This window comes from Salvelinus sp. IW2-2015, linkage group LG6.2 (genome assembly GCF_002910315.2).
Source record: "Salvelinus sp. IW2-2015 linkage group LG6.2, ASM291031v2, whole genome shotgun sequence".
Classification (NCBI taxonomy): Eukaryota; Metazoa; Chordata; class Actinopteri; order Salmoniformes; family Salmonidae; genus Salvelinus; species Salvelinus sp. IW2-2015.
Genome location: NC_036846.1, coordinates 3306876 through 3333215, shown reverse-complemented (window position 1 = coordinate 3333215; position 26340 = coordinate 3306876). Strand labels below are relative to the sequence as shown.

General features: G+C 43.1%; 2 protein-coding genes across 2 annotated transcripts; both read right to left on the bottom strand.

Moving 5' to 3' along the window:
- Positions 1-6217: 6217 nt before the first annotated feature.
- Positions 6218-8681, bottom strand: slc25a5 (solute carrier family 25 member 5). The gene is made up of 4 exons (XM_023989900.2): positions 8474-8681; positions 7085-7568; positions 6827-6967; positions 6218-6683 (listed from the first exon to the last, which is right to left on the bottom strand). Exons 1-4 carry the CDS (start codon positions 8582-8584, stop codon positions 6526-6528), a joined length of 894 nt encoding a protein of 297 aa, XP_023845668.1. The 5' UTR covers positions 8585-8681; the 3' UTR covers positions 6218-6525.
- Positions 8682-17265: 8584 nt separating this feature from the next.
- slc25a43 (solute carrier family 25 member 43) lies at positions 17266-25651 on the bottom strand. Its single transcript, XM_023989899.2, has 5 exons — positions 25099-25651; positions 22379-22620; positions 21939-22111; positions 18824-18958; positions 17266-18305 (listed from the first exon to the last, which is right to left on the bottom strand). The coding sequence occupies exons 1-5, from the start codon at positions 25368-25370 to the stop codon at positions 18102-18104; spliced, it is 1026 nt and encodes a 341-aa protein (XP_023845667.1). The 5' UTR covers positions 25371-25651; the 3' UTR covers positions 17266-18101.
- Positions 25652-26340: the final 689 nt, after the last annotated feature.

Sequence of the window (26340 nt, the reverse complement as noted above, 5' to 3'; positions counted from 1 at the left end):
CTGTTTTTTTTTACATTTTTGCAAATTTATGAAAAATAAACACAACAAACTGAAATGTATCATTTACATAAGTATTCAGACCCTTTACCCAGTACTTTTGTTGAAGCACTTTTGGTACTGATTACAACCTCAAGTCTTCTTGGGTATGATGCTACAAGCTTGGCACACCTGTATTTGGGGACTTTCTCCCATTCTTGTAAGGGGAGTGTCGCTGCACAGCTATTTTCAGATCTCTCCAGAGATGTTTGATCGAGTTCAAGTCCGGGCACTGGCTGGGCCACTCAAGGACATTCAAAGACTTGTCCCAAAGCCACTCCTGCATTGTCTTGGCCGTGTACTTATGGTTGTTGTCCTGTTGGAAGGTGAACCTTCTCCCCAGTCTGAGGTTGAGTGCTCTGTAGCAGGTTTTCATTAAGGATCTCTCTGTACTTTGCTCCGTTCATCTTTCCTTCGATCCTGACTAGTCTCSCAGTCCCTGCCACTGAAAAACATCCCCACAGCATGATGTTTCCTCCAGACGCTTGGCATTCAGGCCAAATAGTTCAATCTTGGTTTCATCAGACCAGAGAATCTTGTTTCTCATGGTCTGAGAGTCCTTTAGGTTCCTTTTGGCAAACTCCAAGCGGGCTGTCATGTGCCTTTTAATGAGTGGCTTCCGTCTGGCCACTACCATAAAGGCCTGATTGGTGGTTCTGCAGAGATGGTTGTCCTTCTGGAATATTCTCCCATCTCCACAGAAGAACTCTGGAGCTCTGTCAGAGTGACCATTGGGTTCTTGATCACCTCCATGACCAATGTCCTTCTCCCCCGATTGCTCAGTTTGGCCGAGCGGCCAGCTCTAGGAAGAGTCTTGGTGGTTCCAAACTTCTTCCATTTTAAGAATGATGGAGGTCACTGTGTTCTTGGGGACCTTCAATGCTGCAGAAATGTTTTGGTACCCTTCCCCAGATATGTGGGGAATTTCTATTAAATTTGCAAACAATTCCAAAAACCTGTTGTCACTTTGTCATTATGGAGTATTGTGTGTAGATTGATAAGGAAAAAAACAATGTAATAWTTTTTAGAATAAGGCTGTAACGTAACAATGTGGAAAAGTAAAGGGGTCTGAATACTTTCCGAATTTGCTGTATATACACTACATGACCAAAAGTATGTGGACACCTGCTTATCGAACTTCTCATTCCAAAATCATGGTAATTAATATGGAGTTGATTCTCCCTTTGCTGCTATAACAGCCTCCACTCTTCTGGTAAGGCTTTCCACTAGATGTTGGAACATTTCTGCAGGGACTTGCTTCCATTCAGCTACAAGATCATTAGTGAGGTCYGGCACTGATGTTGGGTGATTAGGCCCGGCTCAAATCAAATCAAATGTTAGTCACATGCGCCGAATACAACAGGTGTAGACCATACAGTGAAATGCTTACTTACGAGCCCCTAACCAACAAAGCAGTTTAAAAAAATACAGATAAGAATAAGAAATAAAAGTAACAGTCTATGACTAGAGTGGCTGGAGTCTTTGACAATTTTTAGGGCCTTCCTCTGACACCGCCTGGTATAGAGGTCCTGGATAGCAGGAAGCTTGGCCCCAGTGATGTACTGGGCCGTTCGCACTACCCTCTGTAGTGCCTTGTGGTCGGAGGCCGAGCAGTTGCCATACCAGGCAGTGATGCAACCAGTCAGGATGCTCTCGATGGTGCAGCTGTAGAACCTTTTGAGGATCTGAGGACCCAAGCCAAGTCTTTCAGTCTCCTGAGGGGGAATAGGTCTTGTCATGCCCTATTCACTACTGTCTTGGTGTGCTTGGACCATGTTAGTTTGCTGGTGATGTGGACACCAAGGAACTTGAAGCTCTCAACCTGCTCCACTGCAGCCCCGTCGATGAGAATGGGGGTGTGCTCTGTCATCTTTTTCCTGTAGCTCACAATCAACTCCTTTGTCTTGATCACATTGAGGGAGAGGTTGTTGTCCTGGCACCACACGGCCAGGTCTCTGACCTCCTCCTTAAAGGCTGTCTTGTCGGTGATCAGGCCTACCACTGTTGTGTCATCGGCAAACTTAATGATGGTGTTGGAGTCATACCTGGCCGTGCAGTCATGAGTGAACAGGGAGTACATGAGGGGACTGAGCACGCACCCCTGAGGGGCCCCTGTGTTGAGGATCAGCATGGGGGATGTGTTGTTACCTACCCTTACCACCTGGGGGCGGCCTGTCAGGAAGTCCAGGATCCAGTTGCAGAGGGAGGTGTTTAGACCCATGGTCCTTAGCTTATTGATGAGATTTGAGCGGTGTTGAATGCTAAGCTGTAGTCAATGAATATCATTCTCARGGAGGTGTTCCTTTTGTCCAGGTTGGAAAGGGCCGTGTGGAGTGCAATAGAGATTGCATCATCTCTGGATCTGTTGGGGCAGTATGCAAATTGGTGTGGGTCTAGGATTTCTGGGATAATGGTGTTGATGGGGTTGAGGTCAGGGGCTATGTGCAGGCCAGTAAAGTTCTTCTACACCAATCTCAACAAACCACTTCTGTATGGACCTCGCTTTGTGCATGGGGTCATTGTCATGAAACAGGAAAGGGATTTCCCAAAACTGTTGCCACAAAGTTGGAAGAACAGAATCTTCTAAAATGTACTTGTATGCTGTAGGGTTAAGCTCTCCCGTCACTGGAACTAAGGGGCCTAGCCCGAACCATGAAAAACACCCCCAGACCATTAGTCCTCCTCCACCAAAATTACAGTTGGCACTATGCATTGGGGCAGGTAGTGTTCTCCTGGTATCCACCAAAACCAGATTCATCCATCGGACTGCCAGATGGTGAAGCGTGATTCATTACTTGAGAGAACGCGTTTCCACTGCTCCAGAGTCCAATGGCGGCGATATTTACACCATTCCAGCCGCGCATGGTGATCTTAGGCTTGTGTGTGGCTGGTCGGCCAGGGAACCCCATTATATGAAGCTCTCAGTTATTGTGCTGACGTTCATGCCAAAGGCAGTTTGGAACTCGGTAGTGAGTGTGGCAACCGAGGACAGACGATTTATACTCGCTACGCACTTCAGCACTCGGTGACCCTGTTCTGTGAGCTTGTGTGGCCTACCACTTTGTGGCTGAGCCGTTGTTGCTCCTACACTTTCCACTTCAAAATAACAGCACTTACAGTTGACCGGGGGCAGCACTAGCAGGGCAGATTTGACTAACTGACTTGTTGGAAAGGTGGCATGCTATGACAGTGCTACGTTGAAAGTCACTGAGCTCTTCAGTAAGGCCATTCTACTGCCAATGTTTGTCTATGGAGATTGCATGGCTGTGTGCTCGATTTTATACACCTGTCAGCAATGAATCCACTAATTTTAAGAGGTGTCTACATACTTTTGTATATTATTTTTTATTTAGGGAGGGGGTCACAAAGAATGCCATGACTTTGAAAAGGATATTCTCAGTCAGTGTGGAATGGAAAACATTTTTTTTTTTTTAATCTTCCCCTGATTCAGAATATATTTTTATAGTAATGGCACGCTTTGTGTAAGAGGTGTTGAAGATTAAATATTTTATTTCAAAGTGGATTGTTCTCCATCCACCCGATTCAGAATATACCATCTTCATAGTCATGGCATGCTTGGTTCAATAGCTATTGAGAGAACCAAATAAATCTGATTTGACCTCAGTTAGGCTGTAATACCATGTAAGTCCATGTCTAGTAGTACATTCACATACAGGGGGGATAACATCTCTTTGTTTCCCCCCCCKAAAAAATCCTTATGTTTTCCCATCAATGTTTTAAAGTTAATTGGATATTACGACCATAATGACACTTTTTCCCCCCTTGGTGGATCCAAGCCTGTGCTGTATTTTTGTTTAATTAACCACAAATTGCAAGTGTAGTGCCAAACAGAGATCTGAGACTGTTCAGGATGTGCGGCCTGAACTGGGCACTGATCTGACCTATGAAAACAATTACGTGTTATGGCTACATGAACAGTTGTACAAGTGCAGCTTCGAAACATGAAGGAGGCCACTGATCACCAGGCCAACCAAAGTTGCTATGGTTTTTTAAATTTGGTATGCTTAATGGCCGCAATATATTTTTGTGAGCAAGTTAAAATCCTGGGAATCTGTTACACACTAACTATACCTTTCTCAATAAGATACCTCATTAGCACAACTCTTACTTTATCATAACCCWAAAACTAAGGACCATTGTTTTGTTGTCATGAGACTTTGTAAACAAATTATATAAATTTGTAAACAAAAGAATTGCTCAAGGAATTTCATTTGAGCACTATAGATTTATCATAGAAATAAAATGCAAAATGTCAAGGAATGCTTTTGCTCCACTTACGATTTTGTTGTTGGTGACCCACTCTACCAACAGTGTGTAGAAGGGAATAGATCAAATGCAAATAACAGATTCACCACATGATGTCACTCTCTGCATTTCTATGAGCTGGCAGGTAACCATGAACCATACTGGCGATGGTAAAACGGTGCATAAAAAGACGTTCAGATCCTACATGTTTACTTAACTCTAAGGTGCTGTAGTGAAGCAGCTAATTGGCTATATATATWTTTTTATTTWTTTATTTAAGTCACCGATCTGATTTGAAACCAATGCTGCGGTTCCATAATCACATTCCTTTCATTTCAGTGACGAGCAGAGACGTGTAAATGACGTCATTCAGCAGGACAGAATTATGAAACCGCAGCAGAGCATATGCCCCCAGTGGTGATGAGTAATCTGCTAAAACCATGTGATCCATCAGCAGGATCTGTTCTTTGACATTAGGTTGACACCCGTTAAGGGCAGATCAAACCAGTTTCACCTGTAAATAACCTTACTGCAATAATCTGCCTCTTACATAACAGCCCATACTGTGAGTAATTGTAATATTGGTTTTAGTGTGGTTCTTTCAATCTGCAATAGACCATAAGACACTAAAGTTTAGAAGTCCAAAGGTGTGGTACTACTGAAAACATGCTTATCTGAGCTCTCACCAATGACCTCAAATGGGTGTTACCTAAACAACTCACATATGCCTCCTATTTCAGCTGTAATGATGCAGAAGTGGAAAGGGCATGCTGAAACATTTGAAGTTACTTACCAACGATTTGGGTAAATCACCAGTCAGGACCATATTTGGTGTGTCACTAAAGCAATGCTGATGCCAAGGATGACTTCCTAACTCCCAGCAGCCCAAGGAAAATTAGATACTCCATACCCTGCTGGGTAAATCATGTGTAATCTGAGAGGCATTGAGAGCTAAATTAAGAGTGTCCTCCATTGAAGAACATTGTAGACAATACCATGTCTACAAAGAGCATGACATTGGCCTGCCTACTCCGGTAGTTTACATTAGCTGGTGAAAGTAACCCAAGGACAGGATTACAACCGGATATTGCAGCCAGCACTGATTACCCGAAGTCTTAACGGTGTAGTTGTGAAAAGTTAAGGCGCTTTCTGACTTCTTGATGACATGAGTTTGGATAGGCTCCCATTTAACAGCTGCCGCTATCTGGAGGAATTTCTCAGCAATGTCCCTAGTGCAGGATCGAGTCTCAGACTTAACATGTCAGCACCCACTATTTCCTAGTACTTTATTCCAAAGTTCACCCAACATTTTCCAGCTAATTTCTCTAAAAAGGGAGGGTTGAGTTTGCTACTCTGCAGTCTACTTGCTGGAGCAGTGTAGATTGGCACCCAGTCAAACTCACGTTCAACATCAATCTTTGAGCAGGATTGTCATTTTATAAACAGTTGGCTCCACATACAGGTAACGGTCCAGCATCCAGCTTGAGAGAACGAAGAGTATATTTCGAAGCCTGAAGTAATCCACTTCGCAACAGATAATCCTAGCATTCCTCTCAGAAGTGGATGTCAGTTACTTCGTTTGAGTAAATTCTGCTCAAATATGCTTTTTGAGCCAGGTAAAAACAAGCCACAGACTTCATGCCACAAGACTCTGTAGCAGTTTCTCACCGTCCATGTTTAGAACCTTATCACCAGTTTATAGATTACACCCACCCAGTCCAAGCGCCAGTCAGCTGACTTTGGCTGGAGCCCAACCATAACTGTCAAGGACAACCCAGCTCTTAAGATTACACCTCAACGAATAAGACACCAGCTGGCTCTCAAGAGAAACCACACCAGGGAGAAGCCAGGAGTAACACTACATGCCATTCAGTGATGCTACTGCCAAAGAAACACAAACTAAGTGGAAAGCTCATTGTAGGTTCATTCAGTAGGTTGCCTTTATTTTTACAGTATTGACTAGAAACAGGCCATCTGGACAAAACAGGATGACATTTGAAGACCTGGCATAGTAACTTTTTTTTTTTTTAATGGGAATGACATTCTGGAGGGGAAAACAGAAATAAACATTGGGCAAATTAAAAGCGCAAAACCGATTTCTCCAGTACAACTAGCACAAACATACTAGTTGGTCCCTATAAATAAGGTGGAATTTGACAGTCCTTCCAAATGTACAAGTTATGTTACAGTTTAAACATTTATGGGGAGACATCTAAAAACAGTTTAGAGGACCTTCTTCAACTCATCGTACAAGACCAGCACGAAGGCACCACCCATGCCTCGGAGAACATTGGACCAGGCTCCTTTGAAGAAGGCCTTGCCGCCCTCATCCTTCGCAATCTTCTTCCAACAGTCAATGGTGCCAGTGTACATAATGTCACCTGCAAAACAAAAGCAACACAGGTCATACCTCTGCCTTGGCTGAATGTTACTCAAGCAGTTGCCCACCGTTGGTGGATAGCATGACAGTGAATACATAACTTMAAACTAAAATACAGACAAGTGTTCAAAAGTTGATAATTACCTCCTTTACGTCCAGACTGCATCATCATACGACGACGGACAGTATCGAAGGGGTAGGATGTAAGACCAGCGACTGCAGTCACAGACTGAGCAATGGCCCAGCTGACCAAGATGCTTGCGTTCTTGGGATCTGGCAGCATGCCTACAGAGAAACCAAGCAGATTAAAACAGACTTTAGATTTGTGAAACAAACACACACTTGCAGTTCTTCTCAGACATGAGGATTGAGGCCTGTACTCAGAGCAGTCCATGGACTCACCCTTGGCTGTGTCATAGACGCCGAAGTAAGATGCTCTGTAGATGATGATGCCCTGGACCGACACGGAGAATCCCTGGTACAGGCCCTTCAGACCGTCAGCCTTGTAGATCTTCTTCAAGCAGTCGCCCAGGCCGTTGAACTCACGCCCAGCACCGGCCTTGCCGACATCAGCAGCCAGTCGGGTTCTGGCAAAGTCGAGGGGGTACACAAAACACAGGGAGGTAGCGCCAGCAGCACCGCCAGAGGCCAGGTTACCAGCGAAGTACCTCCAGAACTGTTTCTTGTCCACGCCATCCAGGAAGATTTGCTTGTATTTGTCCTTGAATGCAAAGTTGAGGGCCTGGGTGGGGAAGTATCTGATGACGTTGGCCAAGTTYCCTCTCCAGAACGACAGGAAGCCCTGCTCCTTGGGGATACGGACGACGCAATCCATGATACCCTTGTACTGCTTGTCAACGGTGATCTGTTTGCTAGCATGTTGCACCTGTATTCACAAACACATCAAAAGCCAACGCTCAGTCTTCATACAATATTTTTGAAGAGAAAAGGCAACAGCGGTTTAATGACAAAGATACAGAGGACAAGGCCTACCTTTATCAATAAAAGTGTAACAGGTATGCTTCAAGCATTCAATGTCCTTAGCCAACTAGGTCAACTAAGCCAACACCCCTAACAATACCAGTCATAGTAATTAAATGTTGGCAACATTGTGGATACACGGCTAATAGTAGCTAAAATCATATAGACAAGAAGCAAGCTAGGTAATGTTGTCCATCAGCACCAAGCACTTTGCCTTTCCACATTCCATCCACCATAAGGACGCGCCTCCTCAGCACTAGATTGGTTCTCGCTAGGCCTCAGCTAAACACAGGATGAAGCCTCCCCTTACTACGACCTTGGCAACTTCTCGGGCCTAGTAACTGCTAGTTACGTAATTTGATGACGGAGGACACAACGACGTTCAATGTCCAAACTAGCTCGTGAACAAATAACTAGTAAGTAGGAATGCCAATGAGCATAACACATATACGGAGTCTTTAAAAACTCAACGTTACGTGGTTGCATAATGACGTTTGTCATTTGCTGCAAGCAAAGTAGTTAACGTTAGCCAAATATCCAGACAAGACACAGACACCGGTTTGCTGCTGAACTGACAGTCCCAAGATAAACCAAAATGGACGAGTCACTCGCATCTTTTCAACCTTGCAAGGCACCAATGACATTACGTTAGCTAAGTTACAGAAGCTAGTTAGSTAGGTAACCCTAGTAATTAAAAAAWATATAAACTAAATGGCAAGTACGAGAGTTACGTTAGTAACTTAGCCAGCTAGTACCAAACGAATCCCTTTCATAGCTAAAGTTCATTTCTGAAAAGCCAGTCAAACTTACCTGAAGCAGAAGCTTGATTCTTTCAATAGGAGCTACAGCTGTTTTGGAGATGGCAGCGGAAATACCACCAGCCAGGAAGTCCTTACCGAACGAGACGACGGTCTCATTCATTTTTTTGTTGTTATCGGGGACGTTGATACACGGAAACCTTCCCGCTCAACCAAAGACTGCTGAGATATGCCGGCTCAGTCGAAATGGCCGATACGTTTAGTTGAGAGCGGATTTAATACCACTGTGTTCGCGAGACAAAGCGGGAGCTGAAAGGCGGCATGCCATTGGTGCGCTGGTGGATTTACTGGGCGGAGACGATGTTTTTATGAACGTCCCCTGGCCTGAGAAATTTGTCCTGCCTTCATGAATTCAGCTGTGTTGTTGGCCTGTGTCCAAGAGTATTTCTTTCTTTCAAAATAAACATTTAATTAATATCATACATTAAATACTGGCCTATAATATTAAATGTGATAACATTAAAGTTATCCAAGGTTTAAAATGGCTAATTTTGAGTTGATGTCATTCAATAGMTTGCTGGCTAAGTAGGCCTACATGGTTGTGAATGACACTTGACACACCTTGATTATGCTTTACCAACCAAGCTTTTGGTTGGTGAGTTCTGGACCCAAGGTCATGTGAAAAGCATGGAAGCTTGGAGTAGCTGAAACAGACAGAGGAAGGCTGCGTTTACACAGGCAGCCCAATTCTGATATTTTTTCCCACTAATTGGTCCTTTGAACAATCAGATCAGCTCTGATTGGTTAAAAGTCAAATTAGTGGAAAAAATATCAGAATTGGGCTGCGTGTATAAACGCAGCCTGAGTATACTAGACCCAGCTGCAATGGCATTGGTGCCTATGGGAGAGCCACCCCCCTTAAGTAAACATAAATATATATTTTTTCTCAATGGTATAGGCCTGAGTGATCCATCATCTTTGGCTGAAACTCCTGTGTACTTTGAGTTAATGATCAGATGTGAGAGGGTGCTTATATAGGGGGGAAAAGGTCATCCCATTCACTACCAGTTTAAAATGTCCTTGACTGCATTTCCTCACAATATCTATTTATATATTTCTTAATTCCATTCTTTTACTTTTAGATATGTGAATTGTTAGATAATACTGCACTGTTGGAGCTAGGAACACAAGCATTTCGCTACACCCACAATCATAGGCGGAAATCCCAGGGGGGACGGGGGGGACACGACCCCCCCATCCTGGGAAAAATATGATTTGTCCCCCACAATATATCATTGTAAACATAACTATGTAATTTCAATAATATTAATAATACGCAATGAAAGCACTTGTGCTGATTATAGACACTTAATAGCGCGTTTTTAAGTTTCACAAGATTGCGACCCCCCCGCCCTTTGCCCCACAATGATTTGATCCACTGCCAGTTCTTTAGCTTGCAAGGTAATAGAGGGTTCGTATCTACTGTCCGAAAGGCACTCAGTGTACGTAACTGACGTGAGGTAATCCAGTCAATCGCGCCATAGCAATGTATATATTTTTTTAATGTTGCAGGGTTCACACGCTAGCTGAATTTGCAGAGCTAGCGCGCAAACTAAAGCAAACATTAACTATCAAGCTAGCTAGTACCTATTCCATTTATGTGGCGTCGTCAAAGATGGAATATTTGCTATCGTCAGTTTATTCCAAGATTAGCATSCAGCTGTAGTGCTTCAAAGTCCCTGTGATAAGGTTAGCGATAAACTGAAGTCCAAACTGAACAGAACTACACTCTCTTATACCATTSTCTTAAATATATTTAATGGTCTCGTTGCAAAAGCAAAATTGTCGCTAGTGAATTTTGTTTTTTTTCACCTTTAACCAGGTAGCAAAGATTATAGCAAACACCACAGAAACGGAATTGGTGCTCGCTAGCTTTGCAAATTCAGCTATTGTTGGAAGCCTGCCAATATGAAACAAACTAGGTTAAAATTTCAAAACGTTGCAGCATGTGTTGTGTAAATGTGTGTGTGTGCAGCTAGACCGGTCAGCCAGCCAGCCAGCCAGGTAGAAAAATGTCAGAAAAAAGTAAAAAAAGACGGACATCAGAGTATTTTTCAGTACACCAAAACGCAAAGTAAGAACTCTAGTAGCCTAATATCTCAAAGACCAGTTGATAAAATGTTCATAAGAAAGAAGTGAAATGCTAATGGAAATGTTTCACAATGATGTCATTAGGCAGAGCAGGCAACAGATGGCACACAGACAGCAGAGCTGGGGACAGATAMGCAGGGACAGACTGGCAGAGACAGGGAGTCTCAGGTAAGTTTGTTGAGTCTTTGTTTGGCAACATTATGAAAGGTTCTCAATTTTTTTGATTTGTAAAATAGGGACATAATTGGAAAATGCCATGGATACCCCCACTCTCAACTTAAACTGGTGACTGAACCAAGATTTGTTTAAGGCAATGGTATTGCTGTTGTGATTAATTGTGTAGTTTTGGGTACCGGTAGTTAGGAGTACAGCAAACACCTTATTTCTTTTCTAGGAGACAGACTGTGAGTCAGTGAGGGTGGTGAAAGGGAAAGAGCCAAGGAGAGAGACTTCAGAGGGCAGTGTCACAGCCACGGCAGGACCAGGTGTCACCCTTGTTGCCAGCAGCACTAGTATAGGGGACAGTGGCACAGCATCGTCCAGTTACCTCAGTGATGACACAGAACCATATCAGCCACACCCACAATTTATAGAACCGCAAACTCTTGCAAACAGAGTGTTGACGTTTCAAGAGAGAGGAACACTGCACTGATAAGGAACACTGCTATAACTATTAATATTAGTAGTATTATAATGATTTAAACAAGTTGGGACAAACCTTCAGTTAACTACTGTACCTAACAATTATCCAGTAGTAGTGATTATGGTCCCTCAATATACATTTAACATATTACAACATAGTCTATGTGTTACAGCACTACTTTTGGTGTCCCCCTCAGGAATTGCTCCTGAGAAAATGTCATGTAATTGTCCCCTCCAAGGTTGATATCAGATTTTCGCCCCTGCCCACAATAGCATCTGCTAAATATGTGTATGTGACCAATAAAATTTGATTTGAGATAGATTATATACCACGGTCAAGCAATCTAATGATATTATAATTGATATAATTGGCATAATGATGTTATATTATTATGACATTGACAACTCATCTTAGTCTTACAATTAAGTGACAATAACGATAATGATAGTCAGTCCTGTGATCAAACTTCCTTAGGGAAAAAAAAAGAATGCATCTGCTCCTCAAATATCCATTCAACAACCTACATCTTTTGGGAAAATAAAATGTTGCTGTCTTTCTTGTATGACATTGGCCTACTGTAGTAAGGTGGTAGTGGTGAGGTCAGCTGGGACTAGGGGAACTAGCAGATCAGGTTACAGTCACCAGACTAGGGGTTTCTCAGGGTGTGCTGCTCAGAGCCTTTGAGATAGAACTCATGAAAGAACTACATGTGAACAATAAATCTGTTACCTGTATTCAACATTTCCATCAGAGACATTCTTCTGAATGTCCTGCCAAATATGATGAGGGAGCAATTGCTCCATTCATATCCTTTGTATAAGTACGAACAGTTGTGTTGTCATTCATACATACATAGTCAACTCATATTCAGGAAAGCCACACCTTGTTTAGCAAAGTAATTTAATTCAAATACAATTTTATTTGTCACATTCTTCGTAAACAACAGGCGTAGACTTACAAACGTATTTAACCATGGCAAGGCGACTGGGAATATGGCAGAATACAAACAGAGTAATCATTCCCTCCGCAAGGCAATCAAACAAGCAAAATGTCAATATAGAAACAAAGTGGAGTTGCAATTCAACGGCTCAGACACAAGAAGTATGTAGCAGGGCCTAAAGACAATCACGGACTACAAAAGGAAAACCAGCCACGTCGCGGACACCGACGTCTTGCTTCTAGACAAACTAAACACCTTCTTTGCCCGCTTTGAGGATAATACAGTGCCACCGACACGGCCTTCTACCAAGGACTGAGGGCTCTCCTATTCCGTGGCCGACGTGAGTAAGACATTTAAACGTGTTAACCCTCGCAAGGCTGCCCGCCCAGAAGGCATCCCTATCCGCATCCTCAGAGCATGCGCAGACCAATGACTATCACCCCGTAGCACTCACTTCTGTCATCATGAAGTGCTTTGAGAGACTAGTCAAGGATCATGTCACCTCCACCTTACCTGTCACCCTAGACCCACTTCAATTTGCTTACCGCCCCAATAGGTCCAATCACCATCACACTGCCCTATCCCATCTGGACAAGAGTAATACCTATGTAAGAATGCTGTTCATTGACTATAGCTCAGCATTCAACACCATAGTACCCTCCAAGCTCATCATTAAGCTTGAGGCCCTGGGTCTCAACCCCACCCTGTGCAATTGGGTACTGGACTTCCTGATGGGCCACCCCCAGGTGGTGAATGTTGGAAACATCTCCACTTCGCTGATCCTCAACACTGGGGCCCCACAAGGGTACGTGCTCAGCCCTCTCCTGTACTCCCTGTTCACCCATGACTGCGTGGCCATGCAAGCCTCCAACTTAATCATTAAGTTTGCAGACGACAACAACAGTAGTAGGCTTGATTACCAACAATGATGAGACAGCCTACAGGGTGAAGGTGAGGGCTCTCGGAGTGTGGTGTCAGGAAAATAACCTCTCACTCAACGTCAACAAAACAAAGGAAATGATCGTGGACTTCAGGAAACAGCAGAGGGAGCACCCCCCTATCCACATCGAAGGGACAGCAGTGGAGAAGGTAGAACGTTTTAAGTTCCTCGGCGTACACATCAGACAAACAAATGGTCCAGACAGTGTGGTGAAGAAGGCGCAACAGCCTCAGGAGGCTGAAGAAATTTGGCTTGTCACCTAAAACCCAGACAAACTTTTACAGATGCACAACTGAGAGCCTCCTGTCGGCTGCATCACCGTCTGGTACGGCAACTGCACCACCCACAACCGCAGGGCTCTCCAGAGGGTGGTGCGGTCTGCACAACGCATCACCGGGGGCAAACTACCTGCCCTCCAGCACCCGATGTCACAGGAAGGCCAAAAAGATCATCAAGGACAACAACCACCCGAGCCACTGCCTGTTCACCCTGCTACCATCCAGAAGGCGAGGTCAGTACAGGTGCATCAAAGCTGGGACCGAGAAACTGAAAAACAGCTTCTATCTCAAGGCCATCAGACTGTTAAACAGCCATCACTAGCACAGTGAGGCTGCTGTCTACATACAGACTTGTAATCACTGGCCACTTTAATAAATGGAACACTAGTCACTTTAATAATGTCACTAATAATTTGACGTATTTTCGCTACACTCGCAATAACATCTGCTAACAATATGTATGTGACCAATAAAATTTGAACAGTGAAATACATCCTTACCGGCTCTTCCCAACAATGCAGAGAAATAAGAGATAATAGAAAAGTAATAACACAATAATAAAAGTAATAATAAATACACAATGAGTAACGATAACTTGGCTATATACACAGGGTACCAATACCGAGTTGATGTGCAGGGGTACGAGGTAATTGAGGTAGATATGTACATATCTAGGAATAAAGTGACTAAGCAACAGGATAGTTAATAAAACAGTAACAGCAGCATATGCGTTTATACATTTMAAAAAAAAGTTKGTCCAAAAAGGGTCAACGCAGATAGATAAAGCTGCACTATGCAGAAATCGCTCCGCAATTACCTGGTTGCTAATATTCTAAAAGTTTGCCTAATTTCAGTTTGTGACAAAACAAGCATTCATTGTGTTGAGAATCATTTTACCATTTTTTAACTAGGCAAGTCAGTTAAGAACAAATTCTTATTTACAATGACAGCCTAGGAACAGTGGGTTAACTGCCTTGTTCAGGGGCAGAATGACAGATTTTCACCTCGTAAGCTCAGAGATTCAATCTAGAAACCTTTCYGTTACTGGCCCAATGCTCTAACCACTAGGCTACCTGCCGCCCCATCTGAAATATCTTTTCCATAACCAAAAAGATTGTATTTTCAGATGATTGAAACTGGTGTACAAAACCAAAAGATACAAAAACAAAACTTAACGGGAAGCATAGAAATATCTCACATAGAACAGGTCTACTGCTTCTTAGACTTGCTTTCAATGAGTATGACAGATCTATAACTCACATTTCTATGTGAATTTTGTGGGGTTTCCCAAAGTTTTATATTGTAGCTTTAACCAAATACCTACCCGAACTGACTATTTAGCAGTCATATGGCTTGGGGGTAGAAGCTGTTCAGGGTCCTGTTGGTTCCAGACTTGGTGCATTGGTACAGCTTGCCGTGCAGTAGCAGAGACAACAGTCTATGACTTGGGTGGCTTTGACAATTTCTAGGGCCTTCCTCTGACACCACCTGGTATAGAGGTCCTGGATGGCAGGGAGCTCGGCCCCAGTGAACGCACTACCCTCTGCAGCGACTTGCGGTCCGACGCCAAGCATTTACCATACCAAGCGGTGATGCAGCCAGTCAAGATGCTCTCAATGGTGCAGCTGTAMAACGTTTTGAGGATCTGAGGGCCCATGCCAAATCGTTTCCACCTCCTGAGGGGGGAAGAGGTGTTGTCAAGTGTGTGTGTGTGGACCATGATAGATCCTTAGTGATGTGGACACTGAGGAACTTGAAGCTCTTCTTTGTCTTGCTGATGTTGAAGGAGAGATGTTGTCCTGGCACCACACTGCCAGTTCTCTGACCTCTTCCCTATAGGTTGTCTCATTGTGGTCGGTGATCAGGTCTATCACCGTCGTGTCATCAGCAAACTTAATGATGGTGTTGGATTTGTGCGCAGCCAAGCAGTCATTGGGTGAACAGGGAGTACAAGAGGGGACTAAGCACGCACTCCTGAGGGGCCCCCGTGTTGAGGGTCAGCATGGTGGATGTGTTGTTGCCTACCCTCAACCACCTGGGGGTGGCCCGTCAGGAAGTCCAGGATCCAGTTTCAGATGGAGGTGTTCAGTCCCAGGGTCCTTAGCTTAGTGATGAGCTATTGTGATTAACGCTGAGCTATAGTCAATTAACAGCATTCTCACATAGGTGTTCCTCTTGTCGAGGTGGGAGGGCAGTGTGGGGTGCAATATAGATTGCGTCATCGGTGGATCTGTTGGAAGTATGCGAATTGTAGTGGGTCCAGGGTGTCTGGGTTGAGAGTGTTGATGTGAGTCATGACCAGCCTTTAAAAGCATTTAATGTCTACAGATGTGAGTGCTATGTGGCAATAGTCATTTAGACAGGTTACCTTGGCGCTCTTTGGCACAGGGACTATGGTGGTCTACTTGAAACATGTAGGTATTACAGACTGGACCAAGGAGAAGTTGAAACTTTCAGTGAAGACACTTGCCACCTGGTCAGTGCATGCTCTGAGTATGTGTCCTGGTAAGCTGTCTGGCCCTGTGGCCTTGTGAATGRTAACCTGTTTAAAAGTCTTACCTCAACTACGGAGAATGTGATCACACAGTCATCCGAAACAGCTGGTGCGCTCATGCACGGTTCAGTGTTGCTTGCGAGCATAGAAGGCATTTAGCTCGTCTGGTAAACTCACCTCACTGGGCAGCTCGTGGCTGGGTTTCCCTTTGTAATCTGTGATACTTTGTAGTGTATGTGGACACCTGCTAGTCAAACATCTCATTCCAAAATCATGGGCACTAATATGGAGTTGGTACCCCCTTRGCTACTATAATAGCCTCTACTCTTCTGCGAAGGCTTTCCACTAGATGTTGGAACATTGATGCATGGTCTTGCTTCCATTCAGCCACAAGAGCTGAATGGCCTAGCTCGCAGTCGGCATTTCAATTCACCCCAAAGGTGTTCGATAGGGTTAAGGTCAGGGCTCTGTGCAGGCCAGTCAAGTTCTTCCACACAGATCTCGACAAATCACTTCTGTATGGAGCTTGCTTTGTGCACAGGGGCATTGTCATGCTGAAACAGGAAAGGGCCTTCCCCAAACTGTAGCCACAAAGTTAGAAGCACAGAATCGACTATAATGTCATTGTATGCAGTAGAGTTAAGATTTCCCTTCACTGGAGCGTTCTCCTGGCATCTGCCAAACCCAAATTCGTCTGTCTGAGTGCCAGATGGTGAAGCGTGATTCATCACTCCAGAGAACACATTTCCACTGTTCCAGAGTGCAACGGCGGCGAGCTTTACACCACTCCAGCTGACGCTTGGCATTGTGCATGGTGATCTTAGGCTTGTGTGTTGCTGCTCGGCCYTGGAAACCAATTTCATGAATCTCCCAACGAACTGGTTGCTTCCAGAGGCAGTTTGGAACTCGGTAGTGAGTGTTGCAACTGAGGACAGACATTTTTTTTTTTTTACACGCTTCAGCACTCGGCGGTCCCATTCTGCGGCTTACCACTTCACAGCTAAGCCGTTGTTGCTCCTAGTCATTTCCACTTCACAATAACAGCACTTACAGTTGACCAGGGCAGAAATTTGATGAACTGACTTGTTGGAAAGCTCTTCAGTAAGGCCATTCTACTGCCAATGTTTGTCTATGGAGATTGTATGGATGTGTGCTCAATTTTATACCTCTGTCAGGTGTGGCTGAAACAGCCGAATCCACTAATTTGAAGGAGTGTTCACATACTTTTGTATATATAGTGTAGTTTTGTCAGGATGCCCACACATCAGCCTCTCTTGCGCCACCTCTTTCACTTCTCTAATTGTGCGTTGATGTACAGTACAAATATCAGCCATTACAATGACTGTTCAAGTACATTTCACTTCAATGATTCTGAATCATCTCAATCTAAAACAGAGATTTTCATTGTTTCATCAATCCAATGTATTACATACCATATACAGTACATGTAAACTTAATTCTCAGTGACATTGGTGTGCTTCAGTTACAATCTTATTGCTAGATTCACAACACAATGATACATACAGTACGTGCTATGAAAGTTAGTGACTGATTAGTGGCTAGGACACAATCAGATCCTTTGGGTGAATAACTACCACGCATAATTAAAACAGTCAGTGAAATAAGCCTTATAATAAATAAGGAAACTAAGGCATATAAATATGATATACCCAAGTCTGTTAAAATAGTCATGACAACCTAATGTACATAATGAAAAGTGTTGATTGGCATTAGTAAGCTAATTCCATCTTATAAACAGGTTTGTGCTTTGTGTTCCTCTTCATGACCTTTACGTAAGGCCGACCATATTACACAGGAGGTTGGTGGCACCTTAATTGGGGAAGACGAGCTCCTGGTAATGGCTGGAGTGGAATGAGTGGAATAGTATCAAATACTGTCAAACTGTATGACAACGATAGAAAATACCATAACCTTGCTCTGAACAAAACAGTAAAAAACAAAATCCATGTGTCAAGTATAAAAGTGCAATTCCTATGATTGCATTGCAACTTTAAAAAAACAATACAGCATAATTTGTCTATCAATGGATCTACCTCTGATTCTGAAATGGTTGCTAATTCACAAACAAAAAGCAGTAAAAGACCTGACATCAACCAAATTGTCATCTTCAATGTATTGCATTCCAACAAATATTCCTGACTCTTTTTGATAGTTCAGACACGTTCCTATACCAATGGTCATCATCCCCTTCTGCAGGATTTGTTACACCAGTTTCACCAGCGACTTCCTTGCTGTGACTGAAACTTCCTATTCTTCAGGTACCGTTTCACTTCTTCCACCTCAGTAGGGCCCATGCTCTGGTCCACGCCCGGTGCCAACTTATAGCTCAATGGAGACACAATGTACCCGTTGCGGTACAGACAGACCTGCTTGCACATCTCAAAGCAGCTGAAGAGAAGGCCAAAGTAGGGGACAATCTGAGGAGGACAAACAGATCAATTGCTTTTGAAGGGTCTCTATAAACTGTGAAGAGCTAGGTTAAAATCTGCCCTAGTAGTAGGACCTGGTTATGATCTTCTTGTCCACAAAGTACACAATTTAAGTAAATTGTAGACTGATCATGAGGGGAGATTTTAGATCAGTAAAAAAACAACTCCACTGCCATCGTGAAAAGCCATTTGGGGATGAAAGATGAGCACTGTATGCGGTTCTATGATCCACATCTGCCAGCTTGTTATAAATTACCCACAAAGCACATCTCTCTCAAGGTCCATCTCCCAAGTTCTGGGCCATTCTACTGTTTCACTCTGATATAAAAATGGCATTGTTTGATAAATGTGCATTGGCTGTATATTCCTATATCTATTACTGCACTATATCTACAGCAGACAAGACTGAGGAGGACTGGTAGAGGGTTGGGGGTAGAGCGCAATAAATCATTACAGTAATAGGCTAATGTATTAAAAAAATGGGAACATGACTTATGTGGTCCTACCTTGACCATGTTGGCTGTGATGCCACTCCACAGTGTCAGGATGCCCTTGTTTCTGATCACCTGCCTGAAGCAGTCTAACATTCCAGTGAAGTGGATATCAGCGCCACCATAATGGGGAAGCCGAGGGTTCTGGGCCTGGCGAGAGAAAGAGAGGAGGACAAAGATTCCTGATTAGATGAGTTATGACACTCCATTATGTAATGAGAGATTTCCAGTTACTAGGAAAGTGACCCTAGAGAGCATAAAATATAAAATACATGCATTTAGGATAAATGAATGACAGATATTTGGGACAAACTCATAAGCGTGTGATCAAAGTAGTGACCCACATGAAAAGAATACTATGGTCTAAATGCTGTAGTATTACTATATTTTTATACTATATTATTTACTGTAGTGTTTTTGCGGACATGACTGTAGTATACTGTATTATTTACTGTAGTGTTTTTGCGGACATGACTGCAGTACAACGAATGGCGCTGAGATGTATAGCTAAGACTGCACTCAACAAACTACAGTTGAAGTCAGAAGTTTACATAAACTAAGTTGACTGTGCCTTAGAGGCTTCTGATAGGCTAATTAACATCATTTGGATCAATTGGAGGTGTACCTGTGGATATATTCCAAGGCCTACCTTCAAACTCAGTGCCTCTTTGCTTGACAACATGGGAAAATTTGGTCCCAAATTTCCAAATGCATGAAGGTACCACATTCTACTGTACAAACAATAGTATGCAAGTATAAACACCATGGGACCACGCAGCTGTCATACCACTCAGGAAGGAGACACGTTCTGTCTCCTAGAGATGAACGTACTGTGGTGCGAAAAGTGCAAATCAATCCCAGAACAACAGCAAAGAACCTTGTGAAGATGCTGGAGGGAACAGGTACAAAAGTATCTATATCCACAGTAAAACGAGTCCTATATCGACATAACTTGAAAGGCCGCTCAGCAAGGAAGAAGCCACTGCTCCAAAACCGCCATAAAAAAAGCCAGATTACGGTTTGCAACTGCACATGGGAACAAAGATTGTACTTTATGGAGAAATGTCCTCTAGTCTGATGAAATAAAAATAGAACTGTTTGGCCATAATGACCATCGTTATGTTTGGAGGAAAAAGGGAAGCTTGTGGAAGGCTACCCGAAACATTTGACCCAAGTTAAACAATTTAAAGGCAATGCTACCAAATACTAATTGAGTGTATGTAAACTTCTGACCCACTGGGAATGTGATGAAAGAAATTAAAGCTGAAATAAATCATTCTCTCTACTATTATTCTGACTTCACATTCTTAAAATCAAGTGGTGATCCTAACTGGCCTAAAACATGGAATTTTTACTAGGATTATATGTCAGGAATTGTGAAAAACTGAGTTTAAATGTATTTGGCTAAGGTGTATGTAAACTTCTGACTTCAACTGTATACAGGGCTGTAAATCAACAAGAAAAAGCTCATCCAAAGGCAGCACTCCTAGTGGCCTGTGATTTTAATGCAGGAAAACTCAAATCCGTTTTGATCTAATTTCTGCATCGACAAAGCTATCTAGCAGTCCAATCGATCTAAAAATTCTAAAGAAAGCACTAAATGATGAGGGATACAAGTGTGTAGTATACTGGCGCAGCGGTCTAAGGCACTGCATCTCAGTGCAAGAGGCGTCACTACAGTCCCTGGTTCGATTCCAGGTTGTATCACACCCGACCGTGATTGGGAGTCCCATAGGGTGCCGTACAATTGGCCCAGCGTCGTCCGGGTTTGGCCGTCATTGTAAATAAGAATGTTCTTAACTGACTAGCCTAGTTAAATAAAATTWAAAAAATTACTATAGAATTCCATAGTAAGTAATATAGTGTTCTATAGTAAACTGTAGTATTTTTTTATGTGGGGAGAGAGACTATGGAATGAATGGAATGATTTTTATGAATGGAAATTCCTGACATTTACAATAATTGCTCAAACCAGGGATCTGTGCTATGGGACATTTGTAACTTGGATGTCACATGACTAGCTATATCCTAACTGCAGCACTGAAGTAATTCATTACAATGACTCTTCACTCAAAAATGTTATATATGTGAAACCAAATTAACTGAGCAAATGTGGGTGTGGTCCCAGTACTCTCACAGACAGGACATTGGTATCTTACAAGTTCCAAAAACAAACTGTCATTTCCTTTTGTCAAGCATGAACACTCCACCTTGGAGGGCACTTTAATCCATGACAATAACCATCTCCCAAAGACAACACACTTCCAGTCACGACAGGCTGAGTTTGTTAAGGAAATGGTATGTTACTGGCTGGCTGAAGAAACAAGAACTGCACCCATGCTTTAAGCTTCCTTAAAAATATTTGCTTGTGGGTTGTGTCATCCGTTTCTAATTGAACTTCTTGTTTTGGCCCAAATAAAATCTGATATACTTTTATACAAAACATGAACAAAATATATTTATTAATTCTGTGTGTCTGAAACTAGACAGAGGGAATTAAAGAGAGGTGCAGTTTGTCTTATGGGCTTCTCAATTGGAGTGACTGTGCTTGTCCACTGTGTGATAGCTGTCAGCTATATTTAGAGAACTTCTCTATAGCCAGGCAGACCCTGAACAGCATTCACATTCTCAGCTGCCGCAGCACCTTGTGGTCACTAATAATAAATTGATAAAAACGGATGTAGTATTCTGTCCTTCATAGAAGTCCTATTGAACGCTGTGTGTCCTCTCATACATACAGAGAAGGACATGTGAGGGGAGACATGAACTCATACATCAGCCCAATGTATGGTATGTGCCAATAACTATGGTCAGTTATTGTAGTTAAAGTCTATGAAGATGTATTATTACTTAGTTTAAAACTTTCAAAGCGTGACTATCTTTTTTGGCTATTTTTTGTATGTTTGTATGTTGCATTTTGTTTAGAAAGTAGAAAAAAAATGCATCCACTCGTAGGCTACTTTATCAAGGGCAATTGTTTTGCTGTGTAAGGACAAGTTTTTTACTACCGGTATGTACTTGTCAGAGGTACCGGTAAAAATGTGTACAAATGCACCACCATATGGACGGATGTTGTATTACCAAACTGGTTGTGCCTCATAAAATGGTCCAATGAGTTGGGCGCACTTACCTGCATTTTCCTTTTCACAGTTTCAAAGGGGTAGGAGAGGGTTTGGGCCACTCCTGCGGCTATGCAGCCATTGATGAAGTTCTGTAGGGCAGTGAACCGGAATTGGGGCTCCCGCCACATCTTGTCCAAGTTTATGTAGACTGCATAGCAACCAATAGAGAAGGGAAATGCACCTGTAGCAGAATAGATCCACAGTTACTAGCTATGTCAACACTGCCCCATAGAAAAACTTATCATCATGATATAAATATTCTCTGTTTGGCTGTTCCAAATTTCAAACAATGAAAGCTCTATAAGCTGTAAGAAATGTGTTTCACAAGTAAGCAGACTAGACAAACTTTATGTAGAGTGATACAATAAGGTATAACTAAACCATTGTGTGGCTTTTCTTAGGAATGTCTTTCTCCACATTTCTGTAGTATACAGACATAAGTGCGTACCTAGGATTGTGAGAGAGAAGCCCCTGTAGAGTGCTTGAAGGCCTTCGGTCTGGTATATCTTGGAAAGCGTGTGGACCACCCCCCTGTAGGTAGGCTCTCTGCAGTTCTGAGCTATGAGGCGAGTCTCTGCCACCTCCAGAGGGTACGTGGCCAGCGCTGCACTTATACCAGCTAGCCCACCAGCAAAAATGGCCCTCCACTGAGAGACGTAGCCCAATTCATCCATATGGAGGTGGACGATCCTGGAAAGTCAAGAACAGAGGTCAATGTTTTGGTTCTTAATTATCTTTATAAAGGAGCCTATCTGAAAATATACACTGCTCAAAAAAATAAAGGGAACACTAAAATAACACATCCTAGATCTGAATGAAATATTCTTATTAAATACTTTTTTCTTTACATAGTTGAATGTGCTGACAACAAAATCACACAAAAATGATCAATGGAAATCAAATTTATCAACCCATGGAGGTCTGGATTTGGAGTCACACAAAATTAAAGTGGAAAACCACACTACAGGCTGATCCAACTTTGATGTAATGTCCTTAAAACAAGTCAAAATGAGGCTCAGTAGTGTGTGTGGCCTCCACGTGCCTGTATGACCTCCCTACAACGCCTGGGCATGCTCCAGATGAGGTGGCGGATGGTCTCCTGAGCGATCTCCTCCCAGACCTGGACTAAAGCATCCGCCAACTCCTGGACAGTCTGTGGTGCAACGTGGCGTTGGTGGATGGAGCGAGACATGATGTCCCAGATGTGCTCAATTGGATTCAGGTCTGGGGAACGGGCGGGCCAGTCCATAGCATCAATGTCTTCCTCTTGCAGGAACTGCTGACACACTCCAGCCACATGAGGTCTAGCATTGTCTTGCATTAGGAGGAACCCAGGGCCAACCGCACCAGCATATGGTCTCACAAGYGGTCTGAGGATCTCATCTCGGTACCTAATGGCAGTCAGGCTACCTCTGGCGAGCACATGGAGGGCTGTGCGGCCCCCCAAAGAAATGCCACCCCACACCATGACTGACCCACCGCCAAACCGGTCATGCTGGAGGATGTTGCAGGCAGCAGAACGTTCTCCACGGCGTCTCCAGACTCTGTCACGTCTGTCACATGTGCTCAGTGTGAACCTGCTTTCATCTGTGAAGAGCACAGGGCGCCAGTGGCGAATTTGCCAATCTTGGTGTTCTCTGGCAAATGCCAAATGTCCTGCACGGTGTTGGGCTGTAAGCACAACCCCCACCTGTGGACGTCGGGCCCTCATACCACCCTCATGGAGTCTGTTTCTGACCGTTTGAGCAGACACATGCACATTTGTGGCCTGCTGGAGGTCATTTTGCAGGGCTCTGGCAGTGCTCCTCCTTGATGTGCCATCCTGGATGAGCTGCATTACCTGAGCCACTTGTGTGGGTTGTAGACTCCGTCTCATGCTACCACTAGTGAAAGCACCGCCAGCATTCAAAAGTGACCAAAACATCTGCCAGGAAGCATAGTAACTGAGAAGTGGTCTGTGGTCACCACCTGCAGAACCACTCCTTTATTGGGGGTGTCTTGCTAATTGCCTATAATTTCCACCTGTTGTCTATTCCATTTGCACAACAGCATGTGACATTTTTGTCAATCAGTGTTGCTTCCTAAGTGGACAGTTTGATTTCACAGAAGTGTGATTGACTTGGAGTTACATTGTGTTGTTTAAGTGTTCCCTTTATTTTTTTGAGCAGTGTATTTACTTTCATCTTTGCATACATTATTCATGAGGCAGGTACAGCCAGTGAATATATGTATTATTATGGCTTCAGGTTTTTCAAGATACTGCCAGAAATTCTAGTAGTAAGTAACTGTATGTTACATAACTGTAACAGACTGAGCATCTAATTCAAGAACAGTTCAAATGCACGTTTCATAGAGTAAACATACCGAGGAAAGTAAACATGATGTTCTCCATTGAGAATCCACTACCATACGTCCGAAAATTAAGATGGGTGTCGAAGTAGATCTGCAGTTAATCTCATCTGATATTTAATAAACAGCCATAAAGTATGGTAAACTTGACTAAATAAATATGCACTTTGAAGAAAGGAGAGGAGCTTCCCTCTTCTTGGAACCCCTGCGTGGAACACGATGTACATAACATTTCCCTGGCGCGCGGGGCAGAGTTCGAGTTTACATGTGCCCATGCACTGACGCGTGAGGTCTTACTGTCAGCGTTAGAATTAGAAAACACCATGTACCATATCTTCTCAGTTACCATGGCATGGTCGAATGGGAGTACAACAACCATAAACGTCGAGAAGTTAGACATGACTACTTCTGAGTTTGTTTGGATATGAAGTGACACCATACTCGGATGAGATTTAAGAGCAGTCTGATTGGACAATGAAAGAAGGCGTGTCTCACAATAATCTTAAAAACAACGGAAGTGAATTGGATGGAAATGTGTGGGACTAACGTTAGCTATACCAGTTCTGCAGACGACGTCTAAGTAATCATAATATGTATTTGCAAATATGTCAACCCAGTATAAAGACGTAGGGCATGTTTGGGACAAAAGGCAGTATCAGCCTGGTTGAATATAGCTAACTAGCATGGTAATTAAATTAACTATACGGCTAGCTAGCTGTAACGTTATAGTTAGTTATAGCTAGTAGCAACCTAGCTACTTGTCTAAGATTAACGTTTTCATAACTCAGAAACAACACACCAAATTGCTTATTCACTCACTGTTTGTATGTTGCCAAATGGACGGCGCTGTAAGGAAACAGGCGGAGACAGGAGACGAGGTTCCCCTTCCAAAATCCTCGTATGCCTTCTTTCTGGTAGACAACAAGAAAGCTGTGGAGAAAGCCTTTTTTACAGTGAAATGTGCCCACTTGACTCTTGATTTTCACCACCTCCAGGGGCGACGTGACAGTTTTACTGAAAACTCCCGCAAAACCAACGCACATGAAGCCCTGAGAACTTGTCAGTCTGTCATCTTTTTTAACTGTTGCCATTATTACTCTGAATATGTAAACAATTTTCCTAAGCCGATGCTGCTACCTCATCGGTACGTGTATATTGTCTGTAGGACCAGCAGCACATATTGTTTATCATCCGGTGTCCTGATTCCTGTCACGTTGCTCTGAGGGGAGGAGGTACTGAGTGCACTGGGCATGGGGACGTCTAAGGTTCTCTTTCCAGGAAAATGTTTGGCACCTGGTGGCTATTAATGTATATATGTAGGCTAACGTTACTAGTGGTGCGCGGGTCAGCTGTTTGTTCACCCACAATTGCTAACCAATCCGCAACCGCCTGACTGATAAAGTGAAAATTTGAGGCCCTCACCCGACCCTAACCCTATAATTTATTAAATGCTCTGTAGGTTACAGTCAGAGACGGCGGAACAATTTGACAGTGGTGCGTTTTTATTTTGTTGCCTGATTTACTGTAGATATGTTTACGCATATAATCTCCGAGATTGTTGTACCCTATTTGTTAGTCAACTTGTCTATATCCTAGTTACATGCAGCGTATCTTCTGTCATTATATCTTGCCCTATAATACTACATAAACCCTTGCTCACCAGAATAATGTCATAAATCGATAGAATGACCAACCGCCCTTCACCCACACAATATTTAATGACCCTAAACCCGCCAGCCCCGCGGCTATGCGCGTTATGAGTCAACCCGCATCAGTAACATGTCGCCTACTGTAGGCTACTTTACTATCTTGTATGATTTAAAAATTTATGAAAACATGAGCACGTGGTAGTAGGTCAAAGTTAGCTGCCTGTAGTATGGCCATAAGATCTGGCAAGCCAAGAGTTTCATATATTTAATTTCTTAATAATAATTTAAGGATGATTTAACCCTAAAAGCACATAATTTCAAAACCGTTTTTTTATCCTTCTGAAGTTTTAGGACTTTGTCAAGCAACTAGTTACCAACCCCAAAAACATGTATCATGATTTCAGTGTTAATA